This window comes from Danio rerio, chromosome 4 (genome assembly GCF_052040795.2).
Source record: "Danio rerio strain M-AB ecotype USA chromosome 4, GRCz13ab, whole genome shotgun sequence".
Taxonomy (NCBI): domain Eukaryota; kingdom Metazoa; phylum Chordata; class Actinopteri; order Cypriniformes; family Danionidae; genus Danio; species Danio rerio.
The window spans coordinates 8635704-8655275 of NC_141024.2; the positions used below are offsets into that span (position 1 = coordinate 8635704).

General features: G+C 33.1%; 2 protein-coding genes and 1 long non-coding RNA gene across 11 annotated transcripts in view; 2 read left to right on the forward strand and 1 right to left on the reverse strand.

Annotated features, from left to right (window-relative positions):
* Nucleotides 1-12666, forward strand: part of ninj2 (ninjurin 2) — a 46162-nt gene extending 33496 nt beyond the window's left edge. The window contains exons 2-4 of one of the 2 annotated variants that reach the window (XM_087247624.2): nucleotides 10980-11190; nucleotides 12139-12267; nucleotides 12393-12663. In XM_087247624.2, coding sequence (XP_087103750.1) covers nucleotides 10980-11190; nucleotides 12139-12267; nucleotides 12393-12403 — 351 coding nt within the window. In that variant the 3' untranslated portion in view covers nucleotides 12404-12663. 2 annotated transcript variants of the gene reach the window in all.
* Nucleotides 10883-18688, reverse strand: LOC141381588 (uncharacterized). Its single transcript, XR_015942363.1, has 4 exons — nucleotides 17903-18688; nucleotides 17368-17443; nucleotides 12221-12292; nucleotides 10883-11203 (listed from the first exon to the last, which is right to left on the reverse strand). It is a non-coding gene; the product is annotated as an uncharacterized LOC141381588 (long non-coding RNA).
* erc1b (ELKS/RAB6-interacting/CAST family member 1b) overlaps nucleotides 17405-19572 on the forward strand; it is a 307170-nt gene continuing 305002 nt past the window's right edge. For all 8 annotated transcript variants that reach the window (XR_015942247.1, XR_015942248.1, XR_015942250.1 and 5 more), the window contains exons 1-2: nucleotides 17405-17440; nucleotides 17768-17917. The gene's annotated coding sequence lies outside the window, so the exon portion shown is untranslated. The remainder of the gene's footprint in view (nucleotides 17441-17767; nucleotides 17918-19572) is intronic.

The following is a 19572-nucleotide window of genomic DNA, read 5'->3' on the forward strand; positions in this document are numbered from 1 at the left end:
ATGGCGAAATGGTGATTTAAAAGAAGAAGAAAAAAACTACATTGCAACTACATTGTTTTGCAGTGTCTTATAATGATTTTATTTTTATTGGTCATGTGAGTGTTGTGACAAGTGTGTCTGTATGTTAAGGGTAGGTTTAATGCATAATGTCTATAATAATACTTATTCTAAAAAAATAACTGTGTATAAACACAACACAATAAGCTATGTACTGTCTCCATTTAGATCAACGGTCTCAAACTCAATTCCTGGAGGGCCACAGCTCTGCACAGTTTAGCTCCAATACACATCTGCTTGATAGTTTCTAGTGGTCTGGCTGCGTCCGAAATTGCCTACTACTCAAGGTACTGTATTTGAATTTAAATGTACTACTCGGCTGTTAGAAAAGTACGTTCTATACAGTGTGAATGGAAGTAGTATGACTGGAACTTGGAGGTGCTACATCCACCATGTTTTCATTTATTTATTTATATTTTTATTTTGACCTTAAAGCAACACAGAGCAATATAAAAAGCAACAACAGCTATACAGACAGAAAAGAAAGGGCAAACAAAACAAAAAAGGGACAAAAGACAGATTTTTTTTTTTTTAAATCCATCAGTTCCTCCAGTTTTATATATAGGTTAACAATGTTACACATATATTTCTAGGCCAGTGGGAACGGGTACACAGCCAATTCATTCATTCATGCATTTTCTTTTCGGCTTAGTCCCTTTATTAATCGGAATGACCCGCTTACTTATCCAGCACGTTTTGATGCAGCGGATGCCCTTCCAGTCGCAACCCATCTCTGGGAAACATCCACACACACTCATTCACACTGATACACTACGGAAAATTTTGCCAACCCAATTCACCTGTTGGGGTTCCACTCTATCAATTTGTGTTGGGGCAACTTGAAGGAATTAAGACTTATTACACATTTAAGTTAATTGAACATAAAACAATTAAGTTGTTGCAAAAAAAAACTCAGGAACTGTGTTGTTTCAGCTCATTTTAAATAAGTAATTAAAAAAATGCAAACATAATTTTTTGAGAGTGCAGCAAGCAATTTTTGTTTTTAAAAGATGTCTAATAGACGTCTAAACATAGTCGTCTTGGCCAAAACAAGGTTAAATTTGGGCTGTCAGTGAAAATAGACATCTCATAATAGGCCAAGTCAACTAGACAAGTCATCAAATAAACAAAAATTAATGACTTCAGATATAAAGTCTGTCTAATCAGTCTATTTGACGACTAGTTTTGGGCTATTCTTAGATGTCTATTAGACTTACACTGACAGCTCAAGTTTTGCCTTGGTTTAGCTAAGCTGTCTGCATTTAGATGTCTATAAGACGTCTATTAAACAGAAAATTGTTTGCTGGGTGTACTTAACATCACAAAATCTAAATCTTTGGAGATGTGCTTATGTATAAAACTAGACAAAAAAATATGTAAACAAAGTTTTTAAGAATTTGCAAAAAAAAAAAAAAAAAGAAAGAAAGAAAATGCTGCGAGGGGTAGGTTTTAAGGTTTGGGTAGTTTTAGGTTGAAAATGTATAAATATCTAAACAATAATGTACTTATTGTGCCCATTTAGCTAAATAAATGTGTGCGTGCATGCTGTGTATGTGTGTAAGGTCACAGGGTTTTTCAGGTGTGTCATCTGCCTCAGGCTCAGTGGGCGGGGAAAGGGGCGTATCTGAGCTCCTCCTCCACATTGCCCCTGTTTGATATGAACTGAAGATGTTCCACTGTTATAGCAACTGTCATCATAAACATAGCGTGACCCTCGTCCAATCTAAACAGCCCTCAATCCCTTCACTTAGACGGAGAGAAGAAATCTGTTACCGCACAAATGCAGACGTGCTGTCAGTGATAAAAGGCAGAGTTTTATTGGTTTATACAGACTAAAAGCATCCATGTGTAGCCTGTTAAACACACTCTCAAAATGCACTTATATTTTCTGAATGAGTGAATAAACAGCAGTTGAGGGTCAGGCTTAGTCTTTACTTTTGTTTATTAAAGTGATAAACTATGAGACCTGTAGTGCCCTAATGTTTTTTTTAAACAATTATTACATAAGACAAAGGCATTACGCAATATAAGTTGCTTCATTGCAGTGAAAATGTATTTATTAGCAAAATAATTTCAGCTAGTTTGTCTAATTTTGCAAGCAGTCACACACAAACAAAGCCCAAAAAGATTGTAGGTCATCCTCTATAGAATAATGGTTGAGTGAATAATTTAGTGACTCACCATGAAGTTGTGTCTCATTTTAAAGGCAGTTTTCAGCCTTATACATCTCTGAACCTGTCCCATTTTCATGTCTGTCCTAAAGTGCAATGTTAACAGGTAATTTCCTTCTTTGCAATGTAATGCATTTATAAATTTAGAGCCTATAAGGACAATCATTCATTTTCCTTCGGCTTAGTCCCTTTACACAACAAAAAATGTCTGCAAAATTGTTGCAAACAATTTATTTGTGTTAAATTTAAGTAAACAAATTCAATTTAGTAATGTTTAACTTAATTTGTTTGTTTAAATCCAGCCCAAACAAATTGTTTACAACCACTTAACTTAAAATATTTTAGTAAATTCAAGGAATCATCTTTAAATATTTTTTTCAGTGTACTTATATACATATTATTTTTCAGGTGTTTTATTTTTAATAAATTAGCAAAAATAAAAAAAATATATATCTTTTTTCACATTGTCATTATGGGGTATTGTGTGTAGAATTTTGAGGAAATAAATGAATTTAATTCATTTTGGAATAAGGCTGTAACATAGAAAATGTGGAAAAAGTGAAGCGAATACTTTCTGGATGCATGAGCCCTTGTCTCAAGACTGTAGGGGAAACCGGAGCACCCTTCTTGAGCTTCTTTGCGCTTCTATATGCACAATACAGGGACAATTGCATTCTCAGTCATTGTAGGGTGGATGAGCAACTTTTAGCAAATGATTGGAAACAATATTGTGGACATGGAGCATTGTAATGCGAATTCATCTGCATTAGAGATAGCCTCAACGACCTATGTGGGCAACAAATGCAGTCATTGAAGAGTTCAAAACGAGAAAGCAAAACAGTCTTACAATTAGCTTTCAAATAAATCAGCGTGTTTGAACTACTTGGAGACTGCACAATGTAAAGTCTTTCATTTACATGTAATTTAGACTCAAATAAAGTCAAGTCACTTGTCGCCACCTACTGGTAGTGATTAAAACATCATTCGAAAATCTGTACCACGTTTTGTCCTAGTCATTCTGCAGTTTAATCTTGTACATTGTCATTTCTGAGCCTTGTATTTGATTTCCAACTAAATGATCTGTCCTTTTAGACATGAATAGGCCAATATAAATGTGAAATACTGCCCCTCTCAGAGGATCACGAACGTTTATAAAACTTCAAGTGAATATGTTGTAATACCTCATGTATTTTGAGCGCCCTACAGTTGCTGGGGAACAGAGGTTTACTGTATCTAACATTCCCAGAATACTCTGGGCCCCAAATGTCCTGTCAACACATTCCTATAGCTCCACTTGCACTCTGATTGGCTACAACCTCATTGCACCTTCATCCTGACTGGCTAGGATGTCTTTGTACCTTTATTCTGATTGGCTCACATCAGAAAGCTCTGAGGTGACATATGCTTTAGCAGCTCTGTTTACATGGATCTCCATTTGCAATGACAACAGTGTTAGCGGATGTTGCAATGCAGCGGCGCCTTGACAGATCTGACATATTCTTACGTAACTGATTCTGACATTTCTTCACATTTATCATATTTTTATTGCACAGATTCATAGCTCAGGTCAAAGTTTGTGCAGTGTGTTTTGAAAACAATGCTAGGGAGTGCAATCTAAAGAAAGTTTGCGTTTAATAGATGCTTTAAAGATCATTTTTGCATAGCTGACGCAGGTCAGAGAGTACAGTAGTTTTTATTTCCCTCTTTGTTTTCCCAAAATGTTTAAACCGGTTCTGAATCTGTCATCACATTGCGTTGGCATGTAAGAACACAGAACGGCATTAAAAGACTTGTAGTCATAAATTTGCAGAAATGTGGATGGGGTAGAAACAGAAAGACCTTTGTTTACAGCACAGCTTCATACCGCACAGTAAAAAGAAATGGATTTTATGAGAGTCTTTCATAACTAATAATGCCTTCGGGGACAACATCGCACCAGTGCTTCTTTTGTTTGAAAAAAATAATTTGACCATCGTTGTAAGTAAACAGAATTAATGCCCGGCTTTTTAGGGTGGCGATGTTGGATTAAAGCCGGCATGACATAAAAATTTCATATGTAGTTTTTGCTATTAACAATGCATCTGTGCACTTTAATCAAACAGCATAACCTTCGCTCCCCCTCGAAGGACTTTTCTTCATTTCTGGTCACATGGAAATCCTTTAGGGCAGGGCTATCAGTGGGTGACTTGTTTTGACTCTGAATTCATCCATTCATCAATCTTCCTTCGTTTTTGTTAGCAATGACCGCCTTTCAATAATCCAATCAGTTCCCAAAGAACAAAATCATGCACCCCGCTCTACAATTTTTCTGAGTACAGCACTGTTTCAAGAGGATGCACATCAATCACGATAGCGGAAAAAAGAGTGACTCTAAAGGTGTTTTACACAGAATCCATAAACTACGGTTGCTGCGGCGATTTAACAAAACACATGAAGAGTTCAGATGCAAAAACCTCTAAGTGCCATCTGAAATTCAAATTTTTCTTAGTCTCCAATATTTTTGTTCTGTTGTTTATCTTTAAAGACAATGCAAACAACCTATTTTTGCCATAAAAGTGGATTTACTGAACAAACACACAGGAGCTTGCAAAAAAATGCTCATTTTAGAAGAAAATTTCAGATGGCATTTAGAGGTTTTTGCATCTGAACACTTCACATGCAAGAAAGCACAAGCAAGTTAAGAAAAGGCAAACTAATTAAAAAATTGTGCTGCAAATTCTCACAATGCAAATAAATTGGGAAAACATACCATGCAGTAGAAAAGTTGCTTTATATTACAAAAGGTTTTTTTTTTTTTTTACAGTGATGCCACTAAACACAGATCCTCAAATCTGTCCTGCGAGAGCCAATTTCCTGCAGAGTTTATCTGAGGATGCTAATCAATATCTTCAGGACCATTTAAAAAAATGGCGAGTTGGGGATAGAGTTAAGCCTTTTTTAAGCCTTTTGCAAAATGAAAAGGTTATTTGGATGATTTGCATTGAGACCAATAACCTTGATTTTTAAGCATGTAGCTGGTTTGTTTTGTTAAGTGTGTGTGGTATATACTGTATTGACATACAAACAATGGTTCTTTATGGGCCCTAAAGAACCTTTAATCCATAAAGAACCTTTTACAACAGAACCAAAGGTTTTTTACATTTACATTTAGTAATTTAGCAGACGCTTTTATCCAAAGCGACTTACAAATGAGGACAAGGAAGCAATTTACACAACTATAAGAGCAACAATGAATAAGTGCTGTAGGCAGGTTTCAGGTATGTGGAGTGTAAGAAGCAAAACTTTAGTCTTTTTTTTTGTTATACAGTTAGCGGTGGAGCCAGAGAGGCAATTGCAGATTAGGAAGGAAAGTGGAGACTTTTAGATTATTAAAATGTATTATTAAAATCAAAGCAAATGGTTATTAGAACGTATTAAGAACTGTAAAGTCGACATGGTGGTAATTATACAGCATTTATTAGTTCAACATTTACTAATGCAGTATTAACATCCAAACTGATGTTTTTTTTTACATCAGTTAATGCACTGTGAGTTAACATTAACTAATGGCATGATGGTGCAGTAGTTACCGATGTCGCCTCACTGCATAAAGCTCCTCACAATTCTCCCCATGTTATGTAGGGTTTCCTCCGGGTGCTTCGGTTTCCCCCACAGTAAAAGGCATGCGGTATCCCCCGTAAAAGGCATGCGGTAAATGTGAATTGGTATAAGCTAATTTGTCCATAGTGTATCTGTGTATGTCCTGGTCCTCCAGGTTGGGGGTTGAGCGTTGGGTTAATGACCCAAATTGTAAAAACTAGATGTTGTGAAACACCAATATGGTGCAGCTAAATATCAACTTCGATACATAAAAAGCCCTGTGAGTAGGTAAGTAAAGTTCCACTAAGAACTGTAAAAGTATATAATACCAAAGAACAAAAACAAACAACAACTGTGGTTGCAGACATTGGGTGAACACGAAAGAAGACAGTTTGAAGAATGTTTAAAACCTGTAACCATTGACATTGATGCATAGTGGAAATACCACTGAAGGCAATAGCTCCCAGTTTTGAATCTTCTTTCATATATCTTTCTTTGTGTTCATTGTATAAGAAAGAAGCTCAGGTTTGGATTGAGAAGAGAGAGAGAGTAAATCCTGACAGAGTTATCATGTAAAGAACCCAGAGTTTCTATGGCAGCACTGTAAGGACTTTAAATTTCTATAGGTGGTTTGAATGTTTACCCGGACACCCCTCCCCCTCCTCATCTGCACGTGTTATGAGATGTGGTCGCCCAGAAAACAGTAAGAAGACGTTGAACATAAAAAAGCAGTCATTTGTTTGAGCGAACCTCCTTGCTCGTCCCCATTCGCCATTGGCCCAGAGAGCAGCCAATGAGAGTGAGGGAGGTGGACTTCCTGTGGGCCAGTGAAACACTCCTGACCTCCACCGTCATGTTTATTTGAAGAGGGAAAAAAGGAAAACGCTCCCCGTCATTAAGGAAAACACTGAGCCTGTGCGTGTGGGATTTGGATGTTTGCCTGCTCTCTGTGTTACTGCGCTCTGATTGGCTGACAGGACTGTCTAGAAAACATGTCACATGTATGAAGCGTGCTTGTATTGAGGGGCAGGATGGTTGAACATTGAACACTTTGTCCTGATGTATAGAGTTTCAATAAGACGTCTGCAAGAGTTTTACACTATTGATCTTATAGCCATACGGTCACATATGTAGATGCAGTCTCTCTCAATCAACATGTCTCTAACGGGTCTTGTAGACAGTGACAAAGACATGTTATGAGAGCTGTGATCAAAATGTGAACACAGAAAGTTCGCACTTGATAGATAACAACTATGATATGAGCAAAAGTACTTCCTACAATGGTTAAGAATAAAAATCTACATGTAACATCAATGTATATAACATTTATTTATTATTAGAAGGCTGAATAATATAAGAATATAACTAGTATTGAATTAATGCTTATTGTAATGCTATGTTTTCTTGATAAATTTATATTATTATCGCTATCATTATTATTATTATTTAATACTGCTAGTATTTATACTAAAATAGTTATATTTACAATACTTAAGTACTTAAGTTATTACTAAATTATATAATATATCTTTTTATATCTTATAATATTATATAATTTTTATTATTATAATTTTTAAATTATTATAATCATTATTTCAAATGACTACTATTGCTACACAACTACTGCTAATTTATCACAATTATTAACTTTATTAATAATTAAAATGTTTAATACTACTACTACTACTACTACTACTAATAATAATAATAATAAATAAAAATAATAATTTAATAATAATAATAATAGTAGTAGTAATAATAATAATAATATTAATTTAAATAATAATAATATTAATTTTATAATTATAATTTAATAATAATTAAATTACAATGTTATAATAATAATAAATATTATTCTTATAAAATTATTACAATTATTATTATAGAAAATATTATTATTAATAAAAATATTTTATTATAAACTTATTATTATTATTATAAATGTTTATTATTATTATTCCACAATTAAAGTTAATTATTATGATAAATTACAAGTAGTTGTAGTAGCAATAGTAGAAATAATGATGATGATGATGATGATAATAATAATAATAATAATAATAATAATAATAATAATAATAATAATAATAATAAATAAATAAATAAGCAAACACAATCAACAACAATAATAATAATAATTATACTAATTTTGCAGTAACTGAAAGTGTAATTAATTGTTAAATGCAATTACAGTTATATTATTACAGTAATAAGGCTAAAATGTAGCCAAGTTTAGTGTTAAATTCTAAACATGAACACTGCTGTGCAATGGTGAAAAAGATAATATAACGATCTCTAGCGCCCTCAAGTTGTTTCCATAAATGAATGCTAATGTTTGCAAAATTCATAGAGAAATGCAGCCATCTATCGGTAAAAATCTGTAACTACAGCGTTCATTTCATGACTCGTTTGTGCATTATTAGTGCCTTCTTTTAACAACTAACCTTAAAATATTCATATAGTTTTACGGCGCCTGTCATAAAACAGCCCTGGATCATACGCTGGCCTTCACAAACATCAAATATCTATATGAAACATAAACACCTTTATATAGCTGTATGTATTTTTGTATTTTTATTTTAAGATATTTTTAATATCAATTATAAAATCTTAAAATATTATTTATTTTAATTATCAGGATACACATAATAATACACATGCATGCTAAAATGCTTTAAACAGACATGCATGTGTAGTACTTGTGCTTTAAATAATCTGTGTGGCCTTATTATTTTTGTTATTGTTGAAAAATAAAACATTTGACTAGGGTGTTTGATGAGAGCAAACTCTGGACAAAATGTGCTCAGTGTTTTTGACATTTAAAGGCATTCAGTTAGCATTTTTCCCCATCTGCACTGAGAAGTTCCCTCGCTTTGAAGGATCTTATCTCACACGGTACAGATGTTGCTGGAAGCTGCTGATACTTCTCTTAAAGATGAGGGAAGATGGCCTCTTTTTTTCTTCAGTGACATCATGTGCTTAAATCAGCATATTGAGCAGCAAATCTACATAGAATGATTTCTGAAGGAACGTGTGAAACTGAAGACTGGAGTAATGCTGAATATTCAGCACAGAATCACAGGAATAAGTGACATCTTAATATGTAAAAGTCATTTTCTTTTCAGCTTAGTCCCTTTATAAATAAGGGGTTGCCACAGTGGAATGAACCGCCAACTTATCCAGCATATGTTTTACACAGCGGATGCCCTTTCAGCTGGGAAACATCCATACACTCTTGCATTCACAGTCACACTAATTTAGCTTATTCAATTCATCTATACCGCATGTCCTTGGACTGTGGGGGAAGCCAGAGCACCCGGAGGAAACCCACACGAACACATGGAGAACATGCAAACTCCACACAGAAAAGCCAATTGGTCCAGCCGGGACTCAGCGACTTTCTTGCTGTGATGCAATCTTCCCACCCACTGCGCTACCGTGATGCCTACTGTATGTAATAAACTATTAATAAAAATGCTTTTCTTACTAAGAGGTTTTGTCCTGTTTCTAGTCCAAACATCAAAAAAAAAAAAAAAAAAAAGAACAATTTGGTCACACTTTATTTTGATGGTCTCTTTTCCTGAATTGAAGTTACATTGCATCTAAATGTTAACTAATTCTCAACAGATTAGTAGTAGACTGTAAGGTTGAGCTTATGGGGTTAGTGTACGTTTCCATGTATTTGCAAAGTTTCTGATAGTCAATTAAATGTCTGTTGAAGAAGCAGTGTTGGCAGATATTAAGCAGACAGTCTACTAATACTCAAATGAGATGTAATTGGCATGCAGTTGCAATGCAATATTAGTCAACAAAATGTGCAATAGGGACCATCAAAATAAAGAGACAAGAAATTTCTAGACAAGAAAATATAAAGTAAATATTATCAGAAATAATATGTCAAAATTAAGCAAGTTATTTTCTTAAAACAACAAATATAATCTGCCACTGGTGTAAGAAAAATAATCTTATTTCAAACTGAAAACTAGATTATTTTGCCTACCCTATTGGCAAATGATTTTGCTCGTCTCAGACACTATTTTTTTTTACTTTTCTAGAAAATGCTTCTCGCTATAAAAATGTTTGGATGTCTGGACTAGAAATAAAACAAAAACTCATCCACACACTCATTCACACACACTCATACACTACAGACAATTTAGCCTACCCAATTCTCCTGTACCGCATGTCTTTGGACTGTGGGGGAAACCGGAGCACCCGGAGAAAACCCACACCAACACAGGGAGAACATGCAAACTCCACACAGAAACGCCAACTGAGCCGAGGCTCGAACCAGCGACCTTCTTGCTGTGAGGCGACAGCACTACCTACTGCGCCACTGCCTCACCACATTTTGTATAATACAATTTTTTAAATAAAAAAAATGTTTACATTAAAATATTAAATTTTTTATTTAATTTATATAAAATCTTTTTTAAAACATGTTAGTTATGATTAATTTTAATTAAATACAATAGTAACACTTTACAATAAGCAGCTTTTATTAGTTTATGTTAATGCATCTACTAACACGAACAAACAATGAACAACACATCGATCATTCATTTTCCTTTGGCTTAATCCCTTATTTATCAGGGGAATGAACCATCAACTATTCCAGCATATGTTTTCACGGGGCGGATACCCTTCCAGCTGCAACTCAGTGCTGGGAAACACCCAAACACCCACACACATACTCTACAACTAATTTAGTTTATCCAATTCATCTATAGTGAATGTCTTTGTACTGTGGGGGAAATCGGAGCAACCGAAGGAAACCCACACCAACATGGGGAGAACATGCAAACTCCACACAGAAATGCCAACTGACCCAGCTGGGACTCAGCAACCTTCTTGCTGTGAGGTGACAGTGCTAACCATTGAGTCATTGTGCCACCCCACTTAGTTATTGTTTGTTGATGAAAATAAAGTAATTTATTGTTAGTTCATGTTAACTAAAGGTGCATTAACTGATGTCAAAAAGCACGAGTTTGGATGTTAATAATGCATTAGTAAATGTTGAACCATGATTAATAAATGCTCTACAAGTTTTGCTCATCATCAGTTGATGTTAGTACATTAACTAATGAAACCTCACTGTAAAGTGTGACAAATACCAATGAATTGAATCAGGTATTTTATTATAGTTTTAAATGGATTTTCTTTTTCTCTTAGCCAACAGAGCCTCTGAACATGAATCATTACGCCACTAAGAAGAGTGTGGCGGAGAGTATGCTGGACGTGGCTCTGCTGATGGCCAATGCGTCTCAGCTGAAGGCCGTACTGGAGCAGGGCCCAGAATTCAGATATTACCTTACCGTCATCATCCTCATCGGCGCTTCACTCTTCTTCCAGGTGCTCGCCGGCGCCCTCTTCGTCAACATGGGTAAACGCCAGATCTATCATGCAGAGTCAAATGATTTACATACATTTTAGAATGACCATTTCAGTGATGTGACATAATAAATCATATTCAAATGTGTACCATAAATTTAATGCTGATCATGGAAGCAGAAGGAAATGATTTTTTTAAGTATATTAAATGCTTACTTTAACATAATGATTTGATTTTATAAAACCTCAAATTAACAATAATATTTAATGAATAAATATGAAGCTGAGGTAGGAAGCTGGTATTTATTTACCATAAATAAGTGTGTGCTTTGTTAAAAGCGTGTTATTATAGCAGACAAATGTAATAAAATATTTATCTAATTTTTATAGTTAATTTTTTATTTTATGTATTCATTTTGTGATATAATTCAATATTATTCATGTTAAAATAAACAATATATATATATATATATATATATATATATATATATATATATATATATATATATATATATATATATATATAATTACATTTTTATTATGTATACATTTTTAACTTTTATTTTATTTAAATCATTTGCGATACTTGTTAATTTATTTATTTATTAAATTAAAATTTAATGAAAAATATTTATTTTTCTACAATTTTACCCTAAATCTTTCTTAAATTAACTTTTTTTTAATATCCTAACAAATATTCTAACAAACATTTGATATAAATCAACTTATTAAATTAAATTAAAATGTTTTCATACAATTTTACCTAAAATAATTCTAAATTAACATTTTTTTAAATAATCTAACAAATATTCTTACAAAAATGTGATATAATTCAACAATAAATTAAATGAAGTTATTTTTTTTTCATACAAATTTACATTACAACTTTCTTAAATTAACATTTTTTTAAATATTCAAACAAATATTTTAACAAATTCAATTTTAGTAGGCTGATATTTTAAATTTAGTGATTCCTCTTGATAAAATCTCTATTTTCCAGCTCGCAAAAACCTGAACAATGTGGCGAATCAGAGGAAGCTGGACATCATGAATAATGTGGCCACGGGTTTGGTGTTTCTCACCGTCATCATCAACATCTTCATCACTGCGTTCGGCGTGCAGAAGACAGGTCTCTATCCTAAGCAGTAAATAATCTGTAAGGAGAATATAAACCAATGTTCAAAATGCAAGCTACATAATAACAACCACGGATGTGTAATTAGACTGATGAACGTTTCTTTCATTTGCTTTCAGAGTCTCAGTAATGGACATGAAATAAAGACACATTCTTCAGTCCAGCCAATCGTCAAAGACTTCCTTCTGCTTTTGATATTTGTTAAGCTATATAGAAAACATATTTATTTCACAGAGGGCATTACATTAGAGTCTCAATATCATATTAAAAGCCATTCATGTATCATAGACGTCCAGAGGAAAAACTGCAATCACATAACATTAATGCATTATTTAAGTGTGATATATTCATGCTGACTGTAACCAAACAATAAATGTTTATCATAAAAGACTCCACTGTCTACTGTGTGTGTGTGGTCACTGAATTTATTATGTGTCATATTAGTCTTTATTTTCTTATTTGTGTATGTATTTATCAAATTTCTAACTGCGTGGGGTTTTGTGTGTGTGTATCTATATATTATAATTACTTTACTGTTTTTATTAATTGCGTATACAACGTGTAATGTTTTGGCTATATATATATATATATATATATATATATATATATATATATATATATATATATATATATATATACAATTTATATAAATAATATATAAATAATTTTAAGGTCACTAATTATCTCCTATAAGCAGTATATTTTTCAATGGTCTACAGAACAAACCATCGTTATACAATAACTTACCAAATTAACAAAATAACAAATTACCCTGACCTGCCTAGTTAACCTAATTAACCTGGTGAAGAATTTACATGTCACTTTAAGCAGTATAGAAGTTTCTTGAAGCATATCTAGTCTAATATTATTTACTGTCATCATGGCAAAGAGAAAATAAATCAGTGTCAGTCTGTATATCTATCTATCTATCTATCTATCTATCTATCTATCTATCTATCTATCTATCTATCTATCTATCTATCTATCTATCTATCTATCTATCTATCTATCTATCTATCTATCTATCTATCTATCTATCTATCTATCTATCTATCTATCTATCTATCACACACACATGACCTTTGACCTATAACCTAAACAACAAATAAATGTCAATCATGTCATTACACATATTTTTAATTTTTTATTTCCCACCTATAAGAAATAAATTGATGTCATCCACCTGTAGATACGTAGATGAAGAGGCGCCCTCTAGTGTACCTAAGGTGATAATGGTCTGTGTTCGAACTGGCTAAAATGTGTAATGACGTTAGCCGTTTCAAACATTACAGGGGGCGCTAAACTGCGGTTTTCTCTGTGTTATTATCTATGATGTTTAACAGAGTAAATGAATGTTCACAGTATGTCTGATAATTTTTTTTCTTCTTCTGGATAAAGTCTTATTTGTTTTATTTTGGCAGTAATAAAATCAGTTTTATATATATATATATATATATATATATATATATATATATATATATATATATATATATATATATATATATATATATATATTATAATTTTAAGGTCACTATAATTATCTCCTATAAGCAGTATATTTTTCGATGGTCTACAGAACAAACCATCATTATAAAATAACTTAACAAATTAACAAAATAACAAATTACCCTCACCTGCCTAGTTAACCTAATTAACCTGGTGAAGAATTTACATGTCACTTTAAGCTGTATAGAAGTTTCTTGAAGCATATCTAGTCTAATATTATTTACTGTCATCATGGCAAAGAGAAAATAAATTAGTGTCAGTCTGTCTATCTTTATATCTATCTGTATATCTATCTTTATATCTATCTGTCTATCTATCTATCTATCTATCTATCTATCTATCTATCTATCTATCTATCTATCTATCTATCTATCTATCTATCTATCTATCTATCTATCTATCTATCTATCTATCTATCTATCTATCTATCTATCTATCTATCTATCTATCTATCTGTCTGTCTGTCTGTCTGTCTATCTATCTATCTATCTATCTATCTATCTTTCTATCTATCTATCTATCACACTCATAACCTTTGACCTATAACCTAAACAACAAATAAATGTCAATCATGTCGTTACACATATTTTTAATTTTTTATTTCCCACCTATAAGAAATAAATTGATGTCATCCACCTGTAGATACGTAGATGAAGAGGCGCCCTCTAGTGTACCTAAGGTGATAATGGTCTGTGTTCGAACTGGCTAAAATGTGTAATGACGTTAGCCGTTTCAAACATTACAGGGGGCGCTAAACTGCGGTTTTCTCTGTGTTATTATCTATGATGTTTAACAGAGTAAATGAATGTTCACAGTATGTCTGATAATTTTTTTTCTTCTTCTGGATAAAGTCTTATTTGTTTTATTTTGGCAGTAATAAAATCAGTTTTATATATATATATATATATATATATATATATATATATATATATATATATATATAATTTTAAGGTCACTATAATTATCTCCTATAAGCAGTATATTTTTCGATGGTCTACAGAACAAACCATCATTATAAAATAACTTAACAAATTAACAAAATAACAAATTACCCTCACCTGCCTAGTTAACCTAATTAACCTGGTGAAGAATTTACATGTCACTTTAAGCTGTATAGAAGTTTCTTGAAGCATATCTAGTCTAATATTATTTACTGTCATCATGGCAAAGAGAAAATAAATTAGTGTCAGTCTGTCTATCTTTATATCTATCTGTATATCTATCTTTATATCTATCTGTCTATCTATCTATCTATCTATCTATCTATCTATCTATCTATCTATCTATCTATCTATCTATCTATCTATCTATCTATCTATCTATCTATCTATCTATCTATCTATCTATCTATCTATCTATCTATCTATCTGTCTGTCTGTCTGTCTGTCTATCTATCTATCTATCTTTCTATCTATCTATCTATCACACTCATGACCTTTGACCTATAACCTAAACAACAAATAAATGTCAATCATGTCGTTACACATATTTTTAATTTTTTATTTCCCACCTATAAGAAATAAATTGATGTCATCTACCTGTAGATACGTAGATGAAGAGGCGCCCTCTAGTGTACCTAGGGTGATAATGGTCTGTGTTCGAACTGGCTAAAATGTGTAATGACGTTAGCCGTTTCAAACATTACAGGGGGCGCTAAACTGCGGTTTTCTCTGTGTTATTATCTATGATGTTTAACAGAGTAAATGAATGTTCACAGTATGTCTGATAATATTTGTTTTCTTCTGGATAAAGTCTTATTTGTTTTATTTTGGCAGTAATAAAAGCAGTTTTAAATATATAAATATATATATATATATATATATATATATATATATATATATATATATATATAATTTTAAGGTCACTATAATTATCTCCTACAAGCAGTATATTTTTCAATGGTCTACAGAACAAACCATCGTTTTGTTAACCTGGTTAACCTGGTGAAGAATTTACATGTCACTTTAAGCTGTATAGAAGTTTCTTAAAGCATATCTAGTCTAATATTATTTTCTGTCATCATGGCAAAGAGAAAATAAATAAGTGTCAGTCTGTCTTTCTGTATATCTATCTGTATATCTATCTGTATATCTATCTGTATATCTATCTATCTATCTATCTATCTATCTATCTATCTATCTATCTATCTATCTATCTATCTATCTATCTATCTATCTATCTATCTATCTATCTATCTATCTATCTATCTATCTATCTATCTATCTATCTGTATATCTATCTATCTATCTGTATATCTATCTGTCTATCTATCTATCTATCTATCTATCTATCTATCTATCTATCTATCTATCTATCTATCTATCTATCTATCTATCTATCTATCTATCTATCTATCTATCTATCTATCTATCTATCTATCTATCCATCTATCTATCTCTCTAACAAACGTACAAATAGATAAAATAAGTATATAAATAAATAATTGGCAATATTTTATGCCTGTATTATTTTCTAGCAGCATATGATTCTGTTCACATGATTGATGGTGTGAAAATTTCAAGTAAATTTTTATTTAATACACATTTACACACACACACAAGTATTTTATGAACATTAAATATAACTAAATGTAATAACAAATATTTACTAATTATGTATATGTAATATATTATAATTACTATATTCACATTTATCATTTATTATTCACAGGAGGGAGAACAGTACAGTATGTGTGTGTGTGTGTGTGTGTGTGTGTGTGTGTGTGTGTGTATATATATATATATATATATATATATATATATATATATATATATATATACACACACACACACACACACACACACATACATATCCATATATATAAATTATTATAATTATTGTATATTACATAAAAACAATTATTAAACATTTATTATAACATTTAATTTAAAACAATACAATTAAATGTTTAAATTTTAAATGTAAATATGTTTTCCCAGTGATGGGTTGCAGCTGAAAGGGCATCCGCTGCGTAAAACATATGCTGAATAAGTTGCCGGTTCATTCTGCTGTGGCGACCCCAGATTATTAAAGGGACTAAGCCAAAAAGAAAATGAATAAATGAAAATATTCCTAAAATGATTTTGAGTATATTTATGAAATAATAAAATAACTTTTAATTTTCACACCATAAATCATGAACAGAATATACACACCTCACAAATGTCTCTCTCTAGATTCATATTTTCTAAAGGATGTATTTGTGTAAGGTCCAAGTACTAGTACTTGGCCAAGTACTAGAATTAGTACAGTAAAATTTAAATTTTGGGGAAAAATAAATATATTTTTATTAAACAGGAAAAATCAAGAGAAACATTAAAGAAATGGTTGAAAATGTGTAGTTTGTAATTGTTGTTTGCAATAATTCTTTAATTTAAATGTATTATATTTCTATTCCTTAAGATGAGGTGACCTAACTCTTACCCTGATGAATATAAATTTAATTTTTTTTTTAAATGTTTAAATTGAGAAATCTTAATTTTCAAAAGGGGTACACTTCTTTATGCTGACCACTGTGAACTTAGAAGAATATAACCAGCACTTCACCCAGCCTAAATGGTGTCACTTCGCATAAGCTCGTGCACATACCGCGGTCATGGAGGCCAGTGTCGGGCGCGCGCATCCCGGTTCGTTACGTCACTTGAAGCGCCCTGGCTCTTACGCCCTATTCACACGGGGCGTCAGCGTCAACGCTTCCCATTCACTTTGAATGGGTGACGTCAGGCGTTGCCGAACTGCATTGTGGATCCGTCGGCGCCGCTTCAGAAGCGTTCCTCGCTGCAGAAGTTGGGACCAGCTCAACTTTTCAAGCGCCGACGGAAGCGTCAGCCAATCAGATCGCTGTATGCAAATACACCAGCTCAGACAGTGGCCTATTGCTGACTGAATTTCATTGGCTGACGCTTCTATGACGATCGTTTCAGCTCCAACTTCAGACACGCCCTCTGTCAAGCGTTGACGCTGAAGCCCCGTGTGAATAGGGCGTTAGATCTGGCAAAGAGAGGAAGAAAACGACAGAAGTCTCTAAAACAGGGCTTTCCCCTCCGTTACCAGCTCTCAAAGTGATAACGGTCCGTATACAAGACTACACACAGGCACAGCCATCTCACCAAACCGGACTAACCTCTTGTAGAAGAAGGTAAGGAGCTTTTCAAAGTGATTTTTCCACAGCTGAAGAGTCTGCTCGGACACAGCCCATTGATAGTGTGGGATTATATGGAGATATATCGGTATATTGCATAATGACAGGCTATATTCGTCCGTATGTGTCCGGACAAACTAAAGGGAAGGTAAATAAACCCGAGATTTCTCAATATGCGCACGAGTGACTCTTCAAATGAAACGCTGTTGCGCCAGCAGGCAATGGAGGAAAAGGAGGAGGGAAAAGAAGGAGAAATACACACACATTCCGTGTTAGGGAGCAGGCAGAGAGTCTCTTTCCATCGCAAGGTTTATGAGTCGACACACACGGACAACCTGGACTCTATTGTGTGGTAAAAGCCGCTGAGAATCCGTCCTAAGCTCCAGCCCAGGCGGTGTCAAGAGGAAGCCCTGTGACTACATGTGCATTTCGCACTTTCATTCCTCATTTATTAGCTTGTCCCTGTGTGAAGCAGGTTTAAATTGTCCGCGAGACGGCTACGGGATTGAATAGTAATTGTTACGAAGTCTCTTCTCACTCTCTGTGACGTCAGCAGGAAAATATGTATCGGTTACAAAATATCGCGGACGCGTAGAATAGTTACAAAGTATCTCCTCGCCGGGAAAATGTTTAGCTAAACTCCAAAGCTAGTGTTTATTGTTGCGCAAAACAAACCTTAAACACACAACAGCTTTGTTTGAAAGCAGAGGATGTTGTTATGGAAGTAGTTTAGTCGAGGGTCAGTCTCGTTTGTAGCTAATGTTGATTGGCTCCGGTGTGTAGAATCCAATAAAGCCCCTCCCTTATTTTTTGGGGGGTAATTAATACACAGAATTTAATACAGTAGTTTTGCTTTTTAGTACTAATACCTAAACATTTTTAAATTTAGACACTTTATTTTGAAGGGACTTTATTATTATTATTATTATTATTATTATTATTATTATTATTATTAATATTATTATTATTATTGCTATTATTATTGTTATTATATTTATTATTATCCTCAGCTATGTGGACACCTATTCATTGTACATATCACTGTCAATTTTACATTGTCGTTGTATTTGCACTGTCTGGATTTTGCACTGTCTGTATTTTGCACTGTCGTTGTATTTGCACTATTTGTATTTTGTACTGTCTGGAGCAACACCTAAGCTTTTCACTCATCATAGCACACGTGCTGCTGCTGATGTGACAATAAAAGTGATTTGATTTGATTTATTATTATTATTATAATTATTATTATTATAATTATTATTATTATTCATTAATTTTCTTTTCGGCTTAGTTCTTTTATTATTTAGGGGTCGCCACCACGGCAAATTTAGCTTATTCAGTTCACCAAAACCACATGTCTTTGGACATGTTTCCCAGAGGAAACCCACGCTAACAAGGGGAGAACATGCAAACTCCACACAGAAATGTCAACTGACTTAGCCGGGGCTCAAACCAACGACCTTCTTGCTGTGAAGCGATCGTGCTATCCACTGCGCCACCTTGACTCCCCTATTATTATAATAATCATTTTGTATTATGTAGGTAAAGGTAATATTTGTACACTTTCAAAAATAAAGGACACAGGAGCTGTCCCTGGGGCTGTACTTTTTCAAAAGAGACATATTTGTACCTGAAGGGTCCATAATGTTTCC